At 39.9% G+C, this 22,862-nt stretch overlaps 1 protein-coding gene across 3 annotated transcripts; it reads left to right on the forward strand.

Moving 5' to 3' along the window:
• Positions 1–71: 71 nt before the first annotated feature.
• On the forward strand, positions 72–22,805 carry ppp2r3b (protein phosphatase 2, regulatory subunit B'', beta). 3 transcript variants are annotated; one of them, XM_067604083.1, is made up of 15 exons: positions 72–229; positions 969–1,363; positions 12,406–12,591; positions 12,966–13,069; positions 13,715–13,817; positions 15,900–15,974; positions 16,120–16,206; positions 16,434–16,590; positions 17,259–17,307; positions 17,437–17,526; positions 17,634–17,809; positions 19,378–19,496; positions 19,600–19,706; positions 20,847–20,888; positions 21,480–21,662. In XM_067604083.1, the coding sequence occupies exons 2-14, from the start codon at positions 1,010–1,012 to the stop codon at positions 20,863–20,865; spliced, it is 1,626 nt and encodes a 541-aa protein (XP_067460184.1). In that variant the 5' UTR covers positions 72–229; positions 969–1,009; the 3' UTR covers positions 20,866–20,888; positions 21,480–21,662. The 3 variants fall into 3 exon arrangements, with proteins under 3 accessions (XP_067460184.1, XP_067460183.1, XP_067460185.1); XM_067604082.1 differs by lacking the exon at positions 20,847–20,888 and having other exon boundaries at positions 21,480–22,805; XM_067604084.1 differs by lacking the exons at positions 72–229; positions 20,847–20,888 and adding an exon at positions 9,323–9,455 and having other exon boundaries at positions 1,185–1,363; positions 21,480–22,805.
• The last annotated feature ends 57 nt before the right edge of the window (positions 22,806–22,862 follow it).

The raw sequence follows: 22,862 nt of genomic DNA on the forward strand, positions 1-22,862 counted from the left end.
TCACCCTGCGGACGATCTCGCGTTAACACCTGTGGTTACCAGGGGAACGCGATCTCGGAAAGTTGCGCTTGTCTGCCATTGCTCAACGAAAACGAACACCGGAGATACAGCATTATCGTTACTTTTATAAATCACATGTAAACAGACATGCATTCAACTGCTTCCTTAATGAGGGAAATAACGTAGAGCCGTATCAACGCGTTTGACATCAACGTCCATTCACTCCAAGGTTAGTACCTTAGCTGGATAGCTAACGTTAGCTTGCTGTTGCTGCTTGCTGTTTCTAGTTTTTTAGCTATCATCACCAACTTTAGCTATTTACACCCGGGCTACTCTTTTCTAACGTTAGGTGGTTGAATAGCTATAAGTGGCTGTAGCTAGGTAGACAATGGGGTTAAGCAAATGTATTTCCCACAATGGAGTTAAAAATAGCTAACGTTACCGGGTGTTATTGTGGGTTCACGTTTGCTTTTGCCTGGGGGATTTAGAGCTTTGACGGTTCGCGCTAAAATTCAATAACATTAGTGACTCTGTTTGGTGTGCACTCGAAACAAGGTCGGCTTACAGCAGGCTATTGCATTTGTCAATTGTTTATCAAACAGTAGCCCCAGTTTGTGCCCCTCATGTATCAGCATACATTCAGCTCACAGAGGTAACCATCGGTTTCTGTTCAAGATAATCAGTCGGCGGTGTTTGAAAAACCCTGGTTAGAAGAGTCTTTCTGATTGAGTGATTCTGATAATATCAAGCAAGTGTTTTTAAACGACCTTCTGCTGGTTAGTTATCTTTAAGAGAAACCTGTGACCTGAATGTATGCTTATACATAAGAGGCACAAACTGGGGCTGATCAAACAGTCACTGCATTTAAAGCAACTTAGTCCTGTTGCTATTATTCATTAACGTTATGCTGGAAATACAGAACCATAGTTGTGTGTTGGGACATTAACGTTGCTCTTATTTCTACACAGGTACTATTGCCACAGAATCCAGTTAGCAGATATACAGCAAAATGCCGTCACCACAAGTCCTCCAACCGGTTCTTAAAATGAAGGTTGACGAGCTCTTTCTCAACTGGTTAAGTGACCCTGCAACCCAGTCACTACTGAAAGATTATCTTGACCTAATCAAAAGTGGACAACACATTGATTTGGGCAGTGGGGATGCCACGGAGAAAAGGTCTTTGACCTTCAATGAGAATAACAACGTGGCATCCCAAAGGAACCTGGCAGAGAAGAAGCCCACTCCCTTCAGTACTCCCTCCAGCCCCCCCTCTACCAGTACCCTGCCCTCTGGTAGTAGCAGTGGTACCAGAGTGACAGGACCCAATGGCAGAATACTACGGAGGTCTGTCAGCACTAAAAAGGTAAATTATCTATTGAAAGAGTAAGTTAAAGCATTGAACAACATTTAAATGATTTTTCATGCAGCGCATCATTTTTGAACCTCCTATCCAAACTGTTATGAAAGACTTTCACTGGTTTAAACAAGATTTAGAGGTTCTTAAGATGTCCTGTCACAGAGTTTTCATCTAACATCAAAAACAAGGTGTGTCCTGAAGTTCCAGGATTTACCTGGAAGCAGGTAGGAGAAGGTAGCTGTGACTGAAGGGTGTTTTGCTAAATCACATTTCTCAATAAGCCCTGTCTCTGTTTGGCAGCAGGTATTAACAGTAAAATCTAAGTTGCAGATTGAGATGGGGGATATATGATTATTGTGTTGTGTGTATTAAATATAATTCAAATTTGTATCCACAACATAGATTTAAATGGTTGTATTTTTATTGACTGCACACTAAGCTTCACAATTTACCAATTTATTTGGTACACCTTTACAATCTGATGTAATCCAATACAGTAGCCTGAAATAATTTTCATATTTGGAAAGCTATGTTAATAATCACCTTAACAACAATCATATTAATTTGCTTGTTACTATCAATTACACTGAGAAGATAAGGATTTTTTACACTTGCAAAAATCAGGTGTCTGAACATTATGGGGTTTTTTTAGAGGTTGAGTTGCTCAAAATATTTCACTGTTAAGCATATAATTTAAACCTTCATTACAAACACAATGTTTGTGTGTTGTCAATGAAGACATTAACAGAAGACATTTTTAGATATTATTGTAGGAAAAGCACAAGTACGAATAATAGGATTAATGATGGCTAAGTTCCATTTAGCTGCTTCAGTTTCAGGGACTTGTTATTGTGCATGATATCACACTGTCATAGCTCACTTACTTGAATAGAACAGCTATTTTTAATGTAATTAGTAACACCTGTGCTTTTCGTACAATGACAAGTCAAAATTTTCTGCCTGAAAAAGGCCTAAAATTAAACACTGCTTCAGATTATGTTGATGCTAATTATTCTTTCATGGGTTTGATAAGTGGAACCACCCCAACTACATAGCATAAATATCTAGTTAAAAATTCATGTTCACTAACTGAGTCGCTGATTTTATGGTTGATTTTTTTTTTTTACCTCAACCCCCAGCTTTGTAGAATTTCCATCAGAGCATCTTTCATGTTGGTGGTGACATCTGCTGCATCATTGCTGCGAAATCATTGCCATCTGCTGCAGTGTCACACAAGAAGTCCCCAAAGTTGGAAAATGTTCAAATCCTACACATAGGGGCTTTAATCAGTTTATTTAATATATCCTGGCTGATTTCTAGTTTCTCACTCTTGGACCTATTGTATCCTCTGGGATCCTTATCTTCCCAGTCTGGCCACAAGAGGCTGCTGAGTAGCCTACAGCATCAAAGGCATTGAAGGTCTTTCCATTCGGCACTATCATAGTGGAGCCTCCATGTCTGTAGGCATATGTAGTGATTATTAGTCAAATACTTTCCAAATGTTCAGGCCTCGCCCATGCATTAGTGTGGTATGAGAGGTGGGAGTGTCTGAAGCTAGCCTGTCCCTGGCACTATGGTAACGCCTTTCAGCCTGTGTGTTGCAGATCCTGTCAAGCTTTGACTGGGGTCTCCAGAGGCAAATAAGAATTTTGCTTTGGGTTGCTTCAATTATAGTTGAAATCAAGCTGTACAAAACAATTAAGGCTTAAAATGCTTCATGTGTTTGTATGTTCAAGGACTCCCACTCCGTCAAGATGAGAAGTGCAAAGTGAAAGCCTGGACTTGTGGTTGATTGTGGACTTTAGTGAGTGTGATGACAGTGAGACAGCAAGACAGCTGTGGGCATGTGCTCTTAGAAACTCCTCCTTCTACATGTTGTTGACATGCAAAAGACAGGCATGAGGAAGCGTTCAAGTGCTCACTGTTGTGACATCTGTTCTCTCTCTGACTGAAACACCAGAGCTTGAGAGAACTAGATTTAATGTTAGACTCAGAGTAAGGCATTTGTGTCTTGAAGATGTTTTTTTTTATTATTGTGATATACATATAACTATACCTAGCTGACATGCACTTATAAGACACCACAAATGAATATAAACCAGATCAAGAATACATTTTAAACACTACCACTACTACCAAGAGTCCAAAAAATTGAAGAATACCAGTTCACATACTCTAACTTACCTAATCAGATTTTCAGACTATCATGCCTACAATTAATTTCATACATTACTGATAAAGCATATATAGTTTTAACCCACCAGAAAAAGGGTAGCAATGACAAATGTTCAAACTGAAACACATCAAACACCCATTACGGTTTTTTATTTATAGATTATTTCAGATCAAGGTCAAGATACAAACATAGTCTAACCAAGGCCTTTTGGTGACCTGATGAGAAATGATTCAGATATAACAGCCTGACCAAAGGAGGGAGAGGATGTAGAACAGCAGCATTGCAACAGCATCTTGGTTTCCTCTGTAGGTTTCAGAATCATTTTTTCTCATGAGAGATCAGTTGGCGTTGAATCTTTACCAAGAACTTTCTCTCTTCTTGTATTTCTGTTTAACTTGAGACCCCATGATGTAATAGTAAGATGTTTGTCAGATGGATGTGAACTTTTTGATCTTAACAACCATGACTCTTTCCTCCTCGTGAGCATTGGCCCTAGTTGCTTCCCTCTCACCCCAGATTGATATAAAGCAACTGGTGGACAGTTTCTCTATTCTGCTGTGATGCGTCATGGCATGTGGCCACACTGTGTCACTCAATATTAAAGGGATTGTGAGGTTATATCAAGTAATACTTCTATTTTAAGACAACAAAATAAATTCCTGTATACAGATGCATTCTTCAAAGGATTACTTAAAAATTCAATTTATGTCACGCTGATGCAGCCTGGAACAGCTGGTCTGACTTTGACATCAGACACTGATATAGATACCCTTGGTTCCCTTGTGTTGGCATTAGATACCCAGAACTCTGCCAGTGAGATGAGGTGTGGCAGCACATTCATCCTCTGTGTAATTTACTCTGAAACTACTTCTATTAGATGCTGCTCATTGTCGGAATAAGTAGTCGTGGATGTTTTATTTACACTATGTACATTACATATATTTTTAGTAGTATAGAGCAGTAGGAATAAGTGTTAAAATAACTGTTCCCTGCTGTTGCGTTTGGGATCACAGGTTATTTCTCAAGATGTCTTTTTATAACATGCCTGGTTGGGCTCAGCAACATTGAAGCTATTTGAAGCGGGGGTTTAGGGTCACGTCATCAGTTGCCATGTCAGAGAGAACCTGGTGTTCAACTGTGTCCCGCAAGTGCTTTTATTTGAGTCTTGGTCACTTGTGAGTGTTAAATGTACAATTGCAAACTTTGGGTTTCAGCTAGGATTCAGGTGATGTAGGACTTATGTGTTTTGATGTTTCACCAATGCCTTGGAATGATAGTACAAAGAAATGATTGGAGTAGATTGGTTCTAAAATGCTACTCAGGTTCAACATTATATCAGTTCTGAGCAAAATTCCAACTGTGTTAAAACAATTTGAAAAAGTCAGTCTAATATTTTAGATTTTTATGTCGTTGGCCTAGTATTTGTTGTTTTTTGTCTCAGTTGACCTGTTGTTTGTGCAGCATTATTCCTTTGCAAACCTACAACTGAATTGAGTAAATGTTTATAAAACTGTAGACTTAACACCCATTCTCTTCAAGCCTGTTCATAAATGGGATTATACTTCCACATAATCTGGACTCTCTCACCATATTAGAGATGTAATTTTATAACTTGTTTTCCAGGACTGGAAATATTTTTGGGAAATTGCAAAGTCACCGTATCAAATTTATCTTATCACCTAGTCAAATTATGGCGCTCAGGATCATCTCTGCAATCTTGATGATGAAATGTGGAAAATGTGATACAATGAGGAGCCAAAAATGTAATGGGTATCAGAAGCTGATGTCTTTAACAACTAATTGCTATAAATTATAAGCTTTCAACATTTACATAGTGGTTACTGAAAGAGTGTTATGTAAGCGTGGGTGGGCATGTGTACTGTAAATCCGTTTCTGCAGCTTCTCTCTTTAGTGTCCTGACCCTTTGCTCCACTTCTGGTGCCATGGAGGCTACAAAGACTTTTCAAAAAGCCTTCATGATAATTGTTCTCTTTGCGGCTGCATTATAACTCATATGCAAGGCAGCTGATCTGCTCACGACATGTTCTGCTTGTTGGCCTTCCCTGAGCCCACCATGTTGTCAGTCAATCAGGCCTATTTTTGGCCCACGTTCATATGTATCTCAAATCCCTGTCTCAGACATCAGATTGTGGTGGATTGAACCGGAGTTTTCTGGATTTCACAGCAGCATCGGTTCTGGACCCATGCCGTGAACCTGTTGTGGCTCTGCCCCACTGATGTGCAACGGTTTTTGAGTGTTTGTGGGACACCATGTATGCTTTGTATTGACAGATTAGGAAGTCCTCAGGAGAATTTTGATCAGGTTTACTCCACCCTTCTGTAATATGTTTCTCCCCTCTGTGGTTTCTGTTTGCCCTGCAAGTTGTTTCTTGAATATTACAGTTTTAAAGCAACAGTGTTGAATGCCATGTTGATTGAAGCTCACGTAAAGGACAAACTCAACAACATGCAAATAGTTATCTGACTGCTAGACCTGCCAATAGTCACTAACTCCAGGCAGTGTGTTTCATAATCTCATCTGTTATGTAATGAAGTGAACATGACGAGACAGGTTTCTGTACAAGTCAGATTTAGAAGTTTATAGATTATATGATGACATACTGTGGAGTCAGCCTGAATTCTCATGTTTTAGTGTTTGTCACAGTGACCCATTGAAGTGTAGATGTACTACTCTAGCAGCCTGTCAGACTGATAGTTGCCTCTGAAAGTGATGTTGTTTGGACAGCCTGCCTGCAATGATCCTAAGGTGATTTGGTCAGCGATAATGCTTACAGGGAGCTTGTCCATTCTGCTTTTTCAGTGGGAACATGTTTCATACAGTTCCGTAGGATGTTTACACACAGTGTGAACAGCAGTGGACTGAGAATAACACAGACACAGAAACATACACTGCACATGTCTGTGTATGTGGCTGTTACCACATATGTAAACCAACACATCACTATCCCTGCTGCTTTGTAATACCTCTGCTCATGGAACAGACTTCAGATTTTGTTTGCCCCCAAAAACAAACCGAACAGTATCAAATGTGAGTTGACAGTTTCATGTGATTTACCAGGTTTTTTATGGCTTTGGTGCTTTCCTGTCCATATTTGGATTGAATTGATTAGTGTGAACAAAAGGCAGCCGGTGTGAAAAGCCATCATACAAACGGCTTATCAAGCATGTGCAGTGTCCTGTGTGGAGGATAACAGGAACTGGGTTTGAGCAGAAAACAGTGGAAAATTGTGGACTTTGTGATCCTGTCATCTAAAAATAATATGGGTGTGTTTTCACCGTCTGTGTAAAATAACATGAACAAATATTGGTTTATTTACATAGTCTAATAATGTGGACATCTCTATACTATTTCTCTTTAATTAACATTAACAACAGCTGGCGTACAGATGTTAGGCTTTCCCTACGTACAGTCAGTGCAGTGAAGGTAACCCCAAAGCTGTTAGATCAGTGAATTTATGGAGAATTGATGTAATTGCCATCACTCCAAGACAGCAGCAACCGGAAGTGGATGTTTGTTTGAGGACTAGACATACAACCTTGTTTCTCCAGATCTAGTTTCTTGGATTGCCGAAACAGTTCTTGTTGGTGCTTTTAATAGGCGCAGAGTAGTTCGGTCATCTTTCTTTGAATTTGACATGTCCCCCCTCCCCTGCCATTGCCCATCAACTATAATAAGACATGGAATGGCTGGCAGCCCAAGCTTGCAAAGGGAAGGCAAAACAAAGACCACCATAAGACAGGATGCAGGATAGTTGAATATATGTAGGCCTATGTTTTATAGTTGTATATGTATCATCTGGTGATTTGATCTACACTCTCAGGAAAACTAAGTAGTTATACCTTGGTTTAGTTCTTTATTTTCCAATGCCTTAAAAAGTATATTTTGTCTGCTTGCTGTTCTCATGAATTATACTTTAAGGCAGATTTAGTAAAGTAACGTGGTTTTATTTAGGGCTGTCAATCGATTAAAATATTTAATCTCTATTAATCACATGACTGTCCATAGTTAATCGCAAATTAATCACACATTTTTTATCTGTTCAAAATTTACCGTAAAGTGACATTTTTCAAGTATTAATACTCTTATAAACATGGGAGTGGACAAGATATGCTTGTTTTATGTAAATGTATCAATTGAATGTTGGAAATAAATTAACACAAAACAATGACAAACATTGTCAGAAACCGTCACAGGTACAGCATTTAGCTTAAAATATGCATACATCATAACTTATGGCAAACTCAAGCCCAACAGATAACGGGCACATTGGCCAGTTAAATGTTCCATTACTTCAGTACTGATTAAAGATCAGTCCCATGATCCCTCACTTAAAAAGCAAATCACATAATGTAATTGTGTCCAACCTCACATGGGAAAAATAAAGTCTCACAAAAACATACCCCTGTGCAATGGGATAAAACAGGATAATACCAAATAAACCAAACAATAAAGTGAGCAGAAAACAGTGTAAAGGGAGGATGAGAAAGAAAATTACTTTTGCTCTCTCTTTTGTTCATCATAAAGTTTGTGTATCTTCGATATGGTGTTGGTTCTTGATGCCACTTCATAAGTGCAGTTGTTATTATTTGACGCACACCCTCATCCTCCATAATGTTAATTGGTCTGCAAGCTGTAGCTATCCATTTAGCTATTGCTGTTGAAAGCTTGCTGCTTACAGGTTTGCATGGGTTTCCCTCGTACACTATCAAGCATGGTTTGCTGCAAGTGGGATGGTTTGGGGCTAACGAGGCTGCCTGCATTAGCATTAGCTGTGTGCTTCGCTAGCAAATGGTATTTAAGACTAGATGTACTCCAGTGGTAACTCAATTCACATCGACAGCACCTACAAATAACTTTGGTCTTGTCGACAGACTCGTCTGACAGGGCTTTGGAGCTGAACTTACCATTCAAAATACCTTTTTCTTTATCCATTGTCCCTTGCTACTTGACAGAACCTGCTTTAATTGTGTCAAAAAATGGTGTTAAAACAATTTTGCATTAACATGTTTTTATCACATTAACTTAGACAGCCCTAGTTTTATTATATTCCATCACTTCAGGGGATTTATTTTGTATTTTCCCAGTAGCAACTGGTTGTTCTGTCCAAGAGGGGTGTCCAGTTTGCAGAGCTCAAAGCACAGCAACATTTCTTTGAATCATTTGGTAATTTGATAGATTTTCAGAGGGGAAGCCAGTTAACATGAACAGAGTGTCATCGTAGCTTTGAGTTGCATCCTTCAATTGGCGTCTGTGGCTGCTGCAAGCTGCAACAACAGGTCTGTCTCTTTACATAACCTTCCATGAGCACTGAGGAATGCAAACTGGAAAGGGCAGATCCATTGCGCACACCCCTCCCATCCCACACATGCACTAACTGAGTCCCACACACATACACCCTGTCACTCCTTATCTCTCTAGCAGCTTTGAGGCAAGCGCTCCCTGACCCTGTGCAGTGTGTGTGTGTGTGTGTGTGTCTGTGTGTGCGTATGTGTATGTTATGTAGAGAGTGGGACAGAGCAGTAGGCAGAGTTGAGATTGTGCGACCAGATCTGGAATGGGAGAGAGAGTCACAGTAGCAGCTGCTCTCTTGCATTAAGAGGCTCTCACTCTGACAGAGGACAATCACAGGGACACAGACACACAGAACTTCTACTGCCGCAACTACCTTCTGTTGATCGTGCTTACAGCAACTGATTGATTTGTACAGTCAAGAGGATAACACTGGATTGAGTATTGTGTTTGTGTTCCCCGCCGTGTCTGGCGCAAGGATGAGGATGAGGGAACTGTCTCTGCGTCAGGACCCTGACCTGAGGAAGGAGTTGGCTCTGCTGGCACGTGGCTGTGACTTTGTTCTGCCCTCTCGATTCAAGAAGAGGCTCAGAGCCTTCCAACAAGGACAGGCAGGTGTTTGTATGAGTGTACTGTCTACCACACAGGCTTTACCGGCCTGTCGACCAATGGGAAGGTCTATTATTGTGGACTAGTATTTGTGGGCTTCATGTCTTGGTATTCACATTGCATTGTAGTACTGATCTGTTGTATTACAGACCACTGTTAAACTACAGTAATTGTAGTAATTCCTCACTGTTACCAATTATTTGTTCCAGTATTGTTGGGGCCACTTGAACCTTTAACTGTAGTCCAACCTGATCCTCAACACACAGGACAAATATGCAATTATATCACCTTCTCTAGACATAATCACAACTGTAGTGAATAGTTTTGCAGGTTTTTTGGGGGGGGCAAGGTACAGAGAGATATGAGACATAAGTGCTATTCATTGCATGTTGTTTCGTCTTGTGTGGTATGTTGTGCTCAGCCGCTTGACTGTCCTCTTTCAGACCACATCATTGGGAATGTGTAAAATGTCATGGGGCTTAGCAGTTGTGCTCAAGAGCTCTGCTAGTGGTTAGCATGAAGCGATCGAGAGGGGACAGTGCGGGGCAGGGCAACAGAAGATGTTTATGTCCTTTTATAGCCATAGCTGACAGCAACACACAGGACAGAGAAGAGCAGAGGATTAGCAGCATTTGTCATTTATCAGGTTAAACTAAGCAGGATTCCACTGACAAAGACATTTTCAAACAATCAATGATAATGCACATACATGTAGAAATTGACGCGGCTAGATTTAGCCTCCTTATGTTCACCTCAAATCAATTTTAGGTTTTGGATCATATCGGTAAATGTTTAATTGTCGTAGACGTGATGTTCCATGTAAGCTCTGTCAAATGTACCCAGAGGTGCGAACAATGGGTAGATTGTGTGAGACCAAAACAAACACCAAGAGGGTATTTATATCGTTTAGCGGAGGACTGTGTGGGTGTGTTTGTGTTATTATTAAAGACCACAGAGAATGATCCGGTTGGCAAATTCTTGAGTCACGTAAATAGTCTTTGGGTATGAGATGACGTTTGAGACCAAAGTTGCTCACACTGTTTTTAGTAACTGGATAATTTACGCAACATAACAACACATTTGGATCCTAATTTCTTTTTTGCAAATGAATAAGACCAGGCCACCATGTTACATGATGTCATGTCATTGTTAAAATTGAAACCATACAACATTTTCCACTGTCATGATCGAAGAGCCTCACACTCAAAGCTCTCATGTTGGGTCCTAGGAGTAAATAGTTAAAAGGAAACACACACAGACATCCAAGCTCTGACATCTATGTTACTGGGGTGTGTGGCACTTTGGGGTGACGTTCATTGGAGTTACAGTTGAACTGGATAGATGCAGAGTGTGGAGATTTAAAGCCTTGTAGCCTAGCCTTGAATCCAATAATCCAAACCCCTACTGTACCTCTTGTCTGCAGATCATACTTTAGTGACACACACACACATACGGCAAACACCCGGCCTGCTTCTATGTTCAGGACTGTCATTGACAGCTACTGTTTTTCTGTAATCAGATATGCTGTTTATCCTAGTCAAGGTGGCTGTGCTCATTTTATCTGTTCCGTTTCTGTTTCTTTGAGGTACACACATCCTTGCATCACTACATTGCAATCTTCTAGTCATCTATCAGGGCTGTTCTCCACTAAATAAAACACTAGTGGACTAATAGTGATAAGATTTGTTTGACTAAAAGACCTTTTGACACGACATAGCAGGACTAGCGGGAGTAATTAATAGCATTAATAGTGCCCTTATTCCATTCAGAGGTGTCAGTTCCATGGCCTTCTTATTGTGTATGCTGGCTCACCGACAGCTTACTGGGACAATTGAATGGAACAGAGCCATTGTTAATGTTATTGGTGTCATGTGCTTTTCCTGCTGTGTCAAGTTAAAATGTCTCTTGTGAAAAGGCCAATTTATTCAGTTATGTTTCAAAAGTAGTACTGTTCCTCTCCAGATAAATGCAGTCATTAAGAGGGATGTGTTAAAATTGTGTACCTATTAAATATCCAGTCAGTATTTTTTTGAGCATGTAATTTCTAAATATTTTAACATGGATCATAACATGAAGAGTTTGATTTATAAATAAAATGTAAATGATCTGTGACAAAAAAACAAAACAAACCTTTAATAGCGTCGGAAAACATGAGTAACTCAAATTTTGGTGTGATGGTGGTTGTCTTGTTAGCATGTCATTTTATTTAGAGAAGCTATTTTGATTACAGTATATCAGTTATATATGCAGTATAACAGGCTATCACAGATTATGCTGTTAAAGATCAAATTATATTTGTAAATATTATTGCAATACCACAGGTGTGATGATCATTTTCCAGTAATGACTGATGACTATCTAATTTCCCAAACAAAAAACCCTTTAGATGACCTAACTGTAATGGGTCATTACCATAATGTGTTTATTTATTTACATATGTTTATAATATAAAAATAGAGTAGTACATCTGTCAGTAGATTAGCATGTATAGATATTATTTCTGAATGTTCTCAGCCTTATGCAGCATTATCATGTTATTATCTTGCCCTTTATTTCTTAAATTCCTGACTCTTGTAGACATAATTTAATGAATAAAAATGTCATTCAAAAGTTGCACACATTGCTGGGTCAATTAGGTTTTCTGCAACAGACTAAAATCATTGTCTCCAGTCTGTGCATGTTAATGTCAGTTTACGCATCGTAATTGAAATCTGTTACAGTGGGACAATCAGTTAGTGGGGAACGTCTATCGCAGGAGTATCTATTAGATAAATGAGTAATCACAACTCTTCCCTGATGGGCCCGGAGGCTGCTGAGCGGTGTGGTTATATGAGTGCTAGTAGTGTAGAGTTTGCAAAGGCGAGCCCTAGCACATGCTGGAATGTTTGAGCTGAGAGGTGTTAGCGTCCGCTAGCATGAGTAGCTAACAGTTTATTTCTGTGTTTGTTTCAGGCGCAGGTGAGGACCGAGGAGCCCGTCACCACAGCGCTAAGTGAAAGCATTCCAAAGTTCTACTTCCCACAGGGCCGGCCCCAAGCCAACCTCAACATCGACAGCCTCATTTCCAAAATTGAGAAAATATTTTCCCAATTCCCAAATGAAAGGGCCACCATTGAGGACATGGGGCAGGTTGCCAAGGTCAGAATACGATTTGAAGCATGGGGGTTCAGCTGCCACCCAACAAATTATTTTCATTAGTACTATTTAGATCCTGACTTTAAGAACGTTTGCTGATTTTAAACCCCACGGAAAATATTATCCCCATCTCCCTGAGGAATGTGAGCAATGGCTTGAGGGGAACCTAAGATGCAGAGAGAAATGACAGCTAGGTTTCCTCAGGGAAGTCTTTAAGTGATGCAACACTGTTTTTCAACAGTATCACATGTCATCTTTTCTAGATTTAAGGTTGCATGTATATCTAGAAAGTTAAAGTGTTTATTTAATCTTTTTCTCCTCTTCTTAACATCTACACCAAACATTGCTCCATTTTTCCTTCTTCTTTGTCTCCGCAGGCCTGTGAGTGTCCTCTTTACTGGAAAGTTCCATTGTTCTGCTTGGCTGGAGGTGACAGGACGGGCTTCGTGTCTGTTCACAAATTCGTGGCTATGTGGAGAAAGTAAGACAATGGCTTCTCTTAATTTCAGTTGGCCACAAGTGCACTCACTCAGATGGCCTATACAATCTCCGCTGAACAATAACGACCACTCTCTGGTGATCACAGACACTGAAAGCAGCTATCTGCTATTATGACATTTTCCTTTAGATTTCGAAACAGAAATCATTGATCACAAAGGCCTCACAAACACCCGTAAGGGAAACGTCACTGTATTCGACTGTACAGTATTTGAATGAAAACATCTATTCAGTGTCTTTCAATGTTAAATTGAAAGGAATACTATAGGGCTTTTGTAATAGCGGGTGTGACTGAATACTGTTGTATGCTATAGGCATGCTCTTGTATTAATGTGTGAGCCTCCAGAGAACTGGACAGACCTGGCCTTTGACTCGAACTCATGACTGAGCCATTCTTAGATGAGAGGCCACAACAGACGCTTGCATTATTTCTCTGTCACTACCATACCACTCCACGCTTATAATTACCCAGCAGCAATTCAGAATCCTAATTTCAGAATGTATTATACTTGCACTTTCCCTTTTGAGGGGAACGATTTCAAACAAGAATCATGAAAAAGGTGGAACGTACATAAGAGCGAAAGAGGGAGTAACCTTGCAACCATCTGTTCTCTCTTTTCTTCCCCAGAACTCTGCAGACCTGTCACGATGACGCTTCTAAATTTGTGCACCTCTTGGCCAAGCCTGGCTGTAATTACCTGGAACAAGACGACTTTATTCCATTCCTGCAGGTACTGGTTGCAGCACACCCAGGGAGAGGGCTGGACTTGGCAACTCGGGATGGCAAAATTGCATTGGCTTGGGTTGTGCGAACTGGACTTAATTTTTGGACTGACCCGCTGCGGCAGTGTTTTTTCATGTGGCGGAAGACTAATTCAGGGACGTTACTGTAAGACAGTAATATAGTGGAGGGGAGTATACTGAAGGGAGATTTCACTGGTGCGGGACTCAGGCTCAGCATAAATTAACCAAAGGAAATGGAAATGTTTCTCATGTAATACACATATTTAGCACCAAAATTATACCAGAAAACATGCACAGATAATCAGATTGCTTAGAAAAATAATATTATAATTGACTTTTTGATTGGTCTTACTATGTAGACTACTGTGCTTGTTGTTTCTATTCTTAATTCCTTCTGGCAAGCTGTTGGTGCACCACACCTGCCCCGCCCTACACCTGATTCATTTTCATGCTGGCAGGAGCAGCTGAGCCTGAGCTGAACACCCGTTAGCATACCAGCAGAGATGCCTTGTGGCACACGCTGTTTAATTTGTATGGTTCCGCTCAGCGAATCGCTTTTGACTGTTTTGATGAATGAAAGGCGGATTGCAGTGGAGTAGATTTGACTGTCCCCGCCTGTTTCCTGTGCCCTGTGATTTATGTGTTTCTCTATGATTTAATTTCTCACAGTAAGAGTCAAAGAGGCACGACGGCTGCCCTGAAATAAGGCCTTTTAATTTCATTGCCGCCTTCGCATTTATGTCAACACTTCTTTCCCCCAGCAGAAGGGAAGGGGGTAGAATAAAGAAAAGACATGGGGGAGTTTCATGGCAAGAATATAACTACAGTTTGTTTGAAATGCAGCACACCCCCTGTGACTTTATGGCACGAGGAAGGAGAGAAGGTTAAGAGCAGTCACCAGCACACATCTTTTCTTTGGCCTTCACACCGCCTGGCTGTCAAATCTGAGGGGCTTAAGCACATCCCAAAACCGGTTGACCCAGTGTTTACTTACTTCTAAGAAACATTTAAATTTGATGGCCTCTCCCAACAAGGCCTGGAGCTTTTTCTTCACTTAGCCAATTTATAAAGCATATGGCAAAACAGAGTGATGTAGATAGACTCTGACGTTTGAATAAGTATGCATTTATATGCCTACTCCAAATGTCATGCGTTCTGTGTAGCAAAAGAAAGCCAGATGTGGTTTTCCATTTAACTTCTCTCTGAAAGTAACAACAGAATGTAACTGAACATATGTATTTGTTACTATAGTAGGCGCAGCATGTGATAGAGTTGTTCTTTCACATTTGTGTCTGTAGGGGTTGTGAGGTTTGGTATGGCAGTAAAGCCGGGCTCAGACTGCAGGAGTTTTAAAATCCTAACCCATTTTGAAATCGGGTTGCATCATGTACATGAGGACAAACTTCACAGATGTTCTTCTCTCTAATCTCAAACATGCACACACTACAAGATTTAAAAATAATGGCGCATCACACACTACAGGATATTAAGATTATCATGCCAGAGGGAGCAATGCACCACCACATGTGATCTCATGGAGAAGCAGATGTAAACAAAATGCTTTGCAGTGAGAAAAAACAAAAGCAGAAGGCTAAACAAGTTTGTATGAAAAAATGGTTGGAGAGATGCAATCAACACAGGTTGTCTGTTATTCAGCGAGAACTGTAGCTAAGATTTTAATTGTCAGTTTTACTATCTTTCAACAGTAGTATGCTAGCTAACGTTTGCCTCAAGGGCTAGAATGTTTACCGTTGCTTGGCAACACCGTCAGCTCTCTGTCATTGGCTATTGTAGTCCCGCTCAGAAAGTAGTGACGTAAATCCTAAATATCAAACATGTTTGAAATTATCGGTGTGGTCCCAATGAGTCTGCGAGCAGTTCTGGAGGTTTAAGATTGGATCTGTAAACCCCTCACATTACCAGATAATCTGGGCCGAACATCAGTACCAACCAAGGTCCCAGACCAGATTTCTCGTCCAATTGTCAGGAGGGGGTGAATCAGGGATAATTCATCCCAAAACTCGTGTAGTCTAAGCCCAACTGTAACTGACATTGATTTATGTTTTCAGGATGTGGTGAACTCTCATGCAGGCCTGGCCTTTCTGAAGGAGGCACCGGACTTTCACTCCAGATACATCACCACGGTATAGTGCAGTAACACAAATCACAGCACATTACTACTGAACAGTTGCAAGTAGTGAAACATTAAAATGACATTGCATTGATAAGGTTTCACTCTCACATTATTTAGTTGTAAATGCTAACATTGTCATGTCAACTGTTTTTCAGGTGATTCAGAGGATATTTTACAATGTGAACCGGTCATGGACTGGAAAGATAACATGTTCTGAGCTCAGGAAAAGTAACTTTCTTCAGGTATATGACTCCAAATCTTCAAATTCTCTGAATGTAATGTTGGTACACTTCCTTATTGCACAGTGTGTGCATATAACTACAGCAAGCAGAGTATGTCCAAGTTGAACCTAGAACATGGATATTTACAGGAGTATGGGTATATCAATAGGTTATAATTTTGCCAATAATTAATAACAGGTAATTTCACATTCAGAGTTTTGACTATAACTTCTTTTCTGCTGTACCAGAATGTGGCGTTGCTGGAGCAGGAAGAAGACGTCAACCAGCTGACAGAGTTCTTCTCCTATGAACATTTCTATGTTATCTACTGCAAGTTCTGGGAGCTGGACACTGACCATGACCTCTACATAGACCAGAAGGACCTGGCACGACACAATGACCAAGGTGCTCCGACACACCTCACTCTCTTCAAGAGAAGTGACTACAAATTCACAGTTTATTAGTTTATTCAAAGTTTATCAGTTTGTTATTTGTAGTAATTTCAGTAGTATGTCATTCTGGATGGCATGTCAGCGTACATGGTGCAAAGACAAATGCAAGTCATGCAAGATGAGTGCTGATACCTTGTCAGAACACAGAGATGAAAGTTAATTTTTCCTGTCACCTTCCTGGCACTTGTTGGCTGAAACTACCGTACATGTAACAATCAAACGTCTCTACGGAGGTTATTTGTTCCAGGTTTACTGCTCACACACAAACACATACTCAGGAAAAAGACTTGTCTTTGACGCTTCCTCCCCACACACTCCACACCACATGTTCTTGGTTGATGGTCTGAGTGAGGCAGGGGAAATGAGACACAAGATCAATAAGAGAGCAGCATATATACTCTGGTGGAATGACGCCATGTCTGGAACAATTTTTACCACTATGGTCAAAATGATGACCAGAGGATTTATAGCATTGTCAAGATAAAAAAGAGCTACACTAGCCAGACTGGATTTACAGTCTGTGAGAATGGTTTACATGTGTTGAAAAAGTTGTACATTAACTGAGAAAACTGTTGTCTAAGAGTCTGGATCGTAAGTAATCTCTCGTTTCATATTTTCCAGCCATCTCCCATAAGATGATTGAGAGAATATTCTCAGGAACAGTAACAAGGTAAGTGAAGAACGTCACTGAGTTCAAAGCATAGCTCATCATAACTAGCAAACAGCTATTTTATCCATTTATTTATTTTAGAAAAGACACATCTTATGTTTTTGTTTCACTGCTGCTTTTATTCATCAGGGACAGGCGGGTGTACAAGGAGGGGCGGCTGAGTTACGCTGATTTTGTGTGGTTCCTCATCTCTGAGGAGGACAAGAAGACTGACACTAGGTATTTAGACCCACAGCCACACTGATCGCATCGCCTATTTCTTCACAGTATTTATTTTCTCACACGCACTTCCACCCTCTGCTCTCTGCCTTTTTATCTGTGTCCAGTTTAGAGTACTGGTTCCGCTGTATGGACCTGGACGGGGACGGTGTGCTCAGCATGTACGAGCTGGAGTACTTCTACGAGGAGCAGTGTCAGAAGCTGGAGACCATGGCGATTGAGCCCCTTCCCTTTGAAGACTGCCTCTGCCAAATGCTTGACCTCGTCAAGCCCGAGGTCGAAGGTCAGACCTTTTTTTTACATTTACACACACTCAGAAGTTCGCGCACCAAGTTGGACACGTTCCACTTTTTCCACAGTGACAGCGGCGCATGCACACACACACACACACACACACACACACACACACACACATTTTAAGGTCAGGCCAATGATCATTAGCTGAGAGACCAGTTATAGATGACAAACTGATTGACTGATCTGGACTGCCTGCTGCCAGCTGTTAGTGTCATCCACACTGTCAACAGATTCCCTCCAGCACTTTGCTTTGCCACTATGCCATTTAGAAGACACTAGTCAACAGCAAGGGAATGCATGTTTAGTATTGATAGCTACAGCAAGAATGTGCCCCTTAGTCGACCTGGTGGGGCGCTGTACGAGTGACGCTGTGTAATATAACATGTAATATTAGATGTAACAACTTAACTTCACTGGGTATTTCAGGCTGATGTCGGACAGCACAGCTTTCATCAGTTTAACACATTTAAAATTGTTAAAATTTCACTTTAAATGTGAGATACTTGAGGAGATTTTGCTCTGTGGTTCAGTCATATGAACTTAAAGACTCGCTGTAGATGGAGATTTAGGAGTGTGACGTAATATGCAGATTCGACAAGTCTGATGGTGTTGAAATGAACAAATCAGAGTATGTTTGAAATGGCAGCGTTAAGGAATGCGGGACTCTTTCTTCAACCAAAAGTCTGCTCTTCTCAAATACAGAAAGTAGGATTTTGGCTACTATTAAGAGATGAGAACCACATAACTCCATTTCAGGCATCTTATAACAAGTTATCTGTTGTTTTAGAGTTTATACATCACTTTGGAAGCACAAGTATACCTTATCATTAGGAAAATCATAGATCTTTAACTCCGATCTGAGTGTTATTTGAAGACTTAAAGGCTTCACTTTGTACAGATTTGACACAGTTAATATATGAGTGGATCTGGGGAAAAAAGATGGTTAATATTTTGAGCAGTGATTACTCATCTTATGTCATGAATTCATTTGCTGGTAACAGCTTCTCAAATCTGAAAATTTGTTCTTTTATTTCACATGTGTAGAAATTGAATATCTGCAGTTTTGAACTACAGACAAAAAACTATTTGAGGACATGACACTGGGTTCTGTCAACTTGTAACAAACACACGGTTTCAAATTTTAGAGACTAATTTAATTGGGGGACGATAAATCGATAATAATGGACAATCATTAGTTGCAACTCTAGTTTGTCAAGTCGAGTCAATTTTATTTGTATAGTCCAATATCACAAATAACAAATGTGTGATCTATGCAGCAATACATCTTCTCTCCTTAGACCCTCAATTCAAATAGTTCAACATATTGTGGCACAACCATTTTGTGATTTGATCAGTAAGATAAGCGGGGCAGAAAAGCCAACATCTACTGACTCAGCTAAATTTTAGGCCAATTGTATAAGTTAGATTGGATGAAAAAGTCAGGCTAAAAACCCTGTAATGAGACCTCTGAAATAGTTTAATAATATTTATGCCATAAATCTTCTGTCACTGAATAAGTCACTGACTCTAAAGTCCCTGTTTTATCCCGTCCAGGTAAGATCACTCTGCGGGACCTGAAGAGGTGCAAGTTGTCCCACATCTTCTTCGACACTTTCTTCAACATCGAGAAGTATCTGGACCACGAGCAGAAGGACCCATTCTCTGTTATAAGGGTAAAGTTAAACTCTGATAGGACGTCACCAGGAGTGAGACGTTATCATGACTTGTTTTCCTGTCATAGTTTGAGTGGATCATGTAACTTGTCATGTTTTAAAGGAGCTGGAGCAAGACGGCCAGGAGGTCTCAGACTGGGAGAAATATGCTGCAGAAGAATACGACATCCTGGTGGCTGAGGAGGCTGCAAACGATCACTGCAATGATGTGTAAGTCTGACTTTACTCACTGGTCTGTCAGAGCCTGGACCCACATTTATCAAACTGTTAAAATGGACAATTTCACTTCAATGAAAGGTTAAAGTAAAAATCTTCACTGTTACTCTCACAATTCTCACAATGACTTAAAAATGCTTTTAAAATCAAGAGAGCTTGATGACTGCAGTACAGAAACAGAGGTGTGCACACAACAACAATATGTTTTGGGGTGATTTTACTAAATATCATTTTTTATGATAAATAAAATGATGCTGAAGCAACTGTATAATTCAGAATTGGGTAGTTTTAACCTATTGGGAAGATGTTACACCACTTTTTATTTTATCATACTTCATTTAATTTATTTTGGAATGAATTTATTTAGAATGTTTTATTATAGTTATATTTTATACAATATTATAATCTGTACATATAATAATAAATTGTTATTGTTATACATTGTTAATTTCACATGTTAATTGCTACTGGAGATAAAAAGGGTATCACATAAACATAGATTTATTTATTTAATTTTAGAATTCACAGTACAGCAGATGTAAGGTAAATCCTTGTCTGAGCATAAATGTGATTAATCATGTGACCACACGGCATGTATACCTGCACTTCAGTGCAAGAGGAAGAGGTTGTTTTAATTAATGTGTCTTCAGCTTTTTTTATTCCTAATAAGTACAATTCTTAGAAGTTTGATGAATACAGGCCCTGATCATTGTGTAAGCTATTGTAATTACAAATGTTAATCATGATTATCACTGCTTTAGGAACAATATGTTATTATGATGATTTAATATATACATTTAATAGAATATTTTTGCAGTAAACATTTTGACATGTTATGGCAGGAAAAGCACCAGTGTAATTGATAAACTTGCAAAAAAAAAAGTCTAGTGTGCAGTCAGACAGTGAAGGTTTCGTCCAAAGTTCATGTACACATAGATAACAAAGCTTACACTGTTTTTTAAGTAGTTGTTGATTTCAAGCAATTCTCTGTCTAACTGGACAATGTACATAGCAGACTGACAGAGCTCGATGTCTCATTGCTAAGATTTAGGAATATTTCCAGCAGCGGAGCCCCTCTGAGAGTAAGTCAGTGATAGATGAGGCTGTTGACAGGTATGTTGTGTGGCATTATAGGAACACCACCGACTTCTAAAGACAGGCTGCTAACCAGAGCAGGTAAGACACCCAGGGTACCAGCAGGGACTAAGTGTTCTCCTCCTCCTCCTTCTCTCTGGGCGAGTCTAGTCCTAAACCCACTCCTAGCTTCCACCCGCACCCCACCAATCTGAGCACACTGTTGACAGCAGATAGTTGTTTTGTTGGCCGGCACAGTATCATGTGTATGTGGCTATGTTGAAGAGCTGGGAGTCTGTTTTTGAACCAGACAGCTTCTGTTTTTATCCTTCCTCTTATAAAAGAAAAGAAGCTCTACTCCTGCACCGTCTCTGTCCACTCCTTCATGTGGTGCTCCTTTGTCCTTTCCAGTCACACAAGTTTGTCGAGCATTTCCTGTCTGTTTAAACAAATAGTTCCACATTTTGGGAAACGTGTTTATTCACTTTCTTGCCGAGGGAGCAAATAAGCACATTAATGTCAAACTATTGCTTTAATGCTGTTATCACTGAGCACATTCACCAGAGTACGTAGCGCTCTGAATGTGTTTGAATGAAGTTATCAGTCTTTTTATCTGTTTTGTTGTCAACATATGTTCAAAGCTCTGTTTCTGAATGATTTATGACTGATTTTTTTCTCCGTCTGTCTGCTTAGGTATGATAATCCTTTGAGCCCTTTAGGGCAGCACATCTCCAGTGATCTGGGTCTGACAAAGAGACACTTCTTTGAGATCCCCAGTCCACACTGCAACCTGGACCTGGATGAATACGAATACGAAGACGACTTTGACTGATGCTTGATATTGAAGCGTTTTCTCACAGGCCTGCTGTGAGCAACCTGCGCTCCCAGAAAAAGAGCTCAGACAGCAGAGTTAGTGGTCGAATCGCACCAAACCAGAGATTCGCAGGTTCAGGCTCAGGTCCTGTCCTGCGGAACAGGACACACACTTCACCAAACAAGGGAGTCAACACAAAACCAGAAGACAGTCAGAGCACTGAAGGGATCAGATGTGCTGACACTTCATCACACATGACTAACAGGAAATGTGAATCACTCATTAAGCTGTAGTCGGAGCAGGTTATTCTTCGCACTTTAATATTCACATCTGTCACGCTTCAGAAGTCACCACAGCGGACTTCGTATGTCACAAGTAGCAAGTTTAGACCTCTGCTCCATCCACCACATGTTAACACAGGAAAAGTTGTGTTTTGCATGCAATTATGTTTGGAGCAAGTGTTGTTTGGTCTAAACATCAGTATTAGGTAGTAGTCACATTCACTTGAGCTAAATCACATTTGTTACAAACTGGAACTCCCTGAATCATCAGACAGAAACCATGTTTGTCCGGTTTGCAACTAATCATCATTTGAAGTCATTGGCTAATTTTACATTCCAGTGATCATAACTGAAGCTACTTTATAAGAACATAAATCCAGTCATATGGTTGGTTTAAATGAGAAGCTATTGTAAATGCCAAACAAGCCACCGTTAAGCCTGCTGTACACACACACACACACACACAAGCACACAGTGTATGCTGTACAGGTCTGTATTCATTATGTCATGGACTTATTGTATGTGTGAGATGGGGTTATAAATTATTAGAGATGAATTTATAAATAACTGTAAATATTTGTGCTTGCTGTGTTGTAAATGATTTGGGCAAGTGTTTTAGACAGATTCTTTTTTCTATGTTATAAAGTGCTTAATTTGAATGTACTTTGACAGAACAAAAGGAACCAATTTTGAAATGTTTTGCTTCTCTTTAAATGAATAAAGCCTTAGTTAATGAAATTGAGTGTTCACTTCAGTTTGATCCATCTAGTAAAAACGTCTCAGCTGAATACCACAGAACCACAATGACGTTTCCAGACGACTCTGCTGGTGATTCATACTGATCCATCACAATACAGTAACTGCTGGTGTACTCAAACAAATGTTATGTTATTAAAAAAGATATTGAAATGCTTTTTAATATTATCTGTCTTGTAAAAAAAAGTCTGCATGCATGCTTTTTGTAGATATGAATATGTTAAA

This window comes from Thunnus thynnus, chromosome 11 (assembly GCF_963924715.1).
Source record: "Thunnus thynnus chromosome 11, fThuThy2.1, whole genome shotgun sequence".
In the NCBI taxonomy this organism is placed as follows: Eukaryota; Metazoa; Chordata; class Actinopteri; order Scombriformes; family Scombridae; genus Thunnus; species Thunnus thynnus.

Excerpts from the sequence above, each read along its gene's own strand:
- ppp2r3b (XM_067604082.1), top strand. The coding sequence starts at position 1,010 with ATGCCGTCACCACAAGTCCTCCAACCGGTTCTTAAAATGAAGGTTGAC. Across the intron at positions 15,975-16,119 it reads ACTCCAGATACATCACCACG|GTGATTCAGAGGATATTTTA; the intron begins GTATAGTGCAGT and ends ACTGTTTTTCAG. Across the intron at positions 16,207-16,433 it reads GGAAAAGTAACTTTCTTCAG|AATGTGGCGTTGCTGGAGCA; the intron begins GTATATGACTCC and ends CTGCTGTACCAG.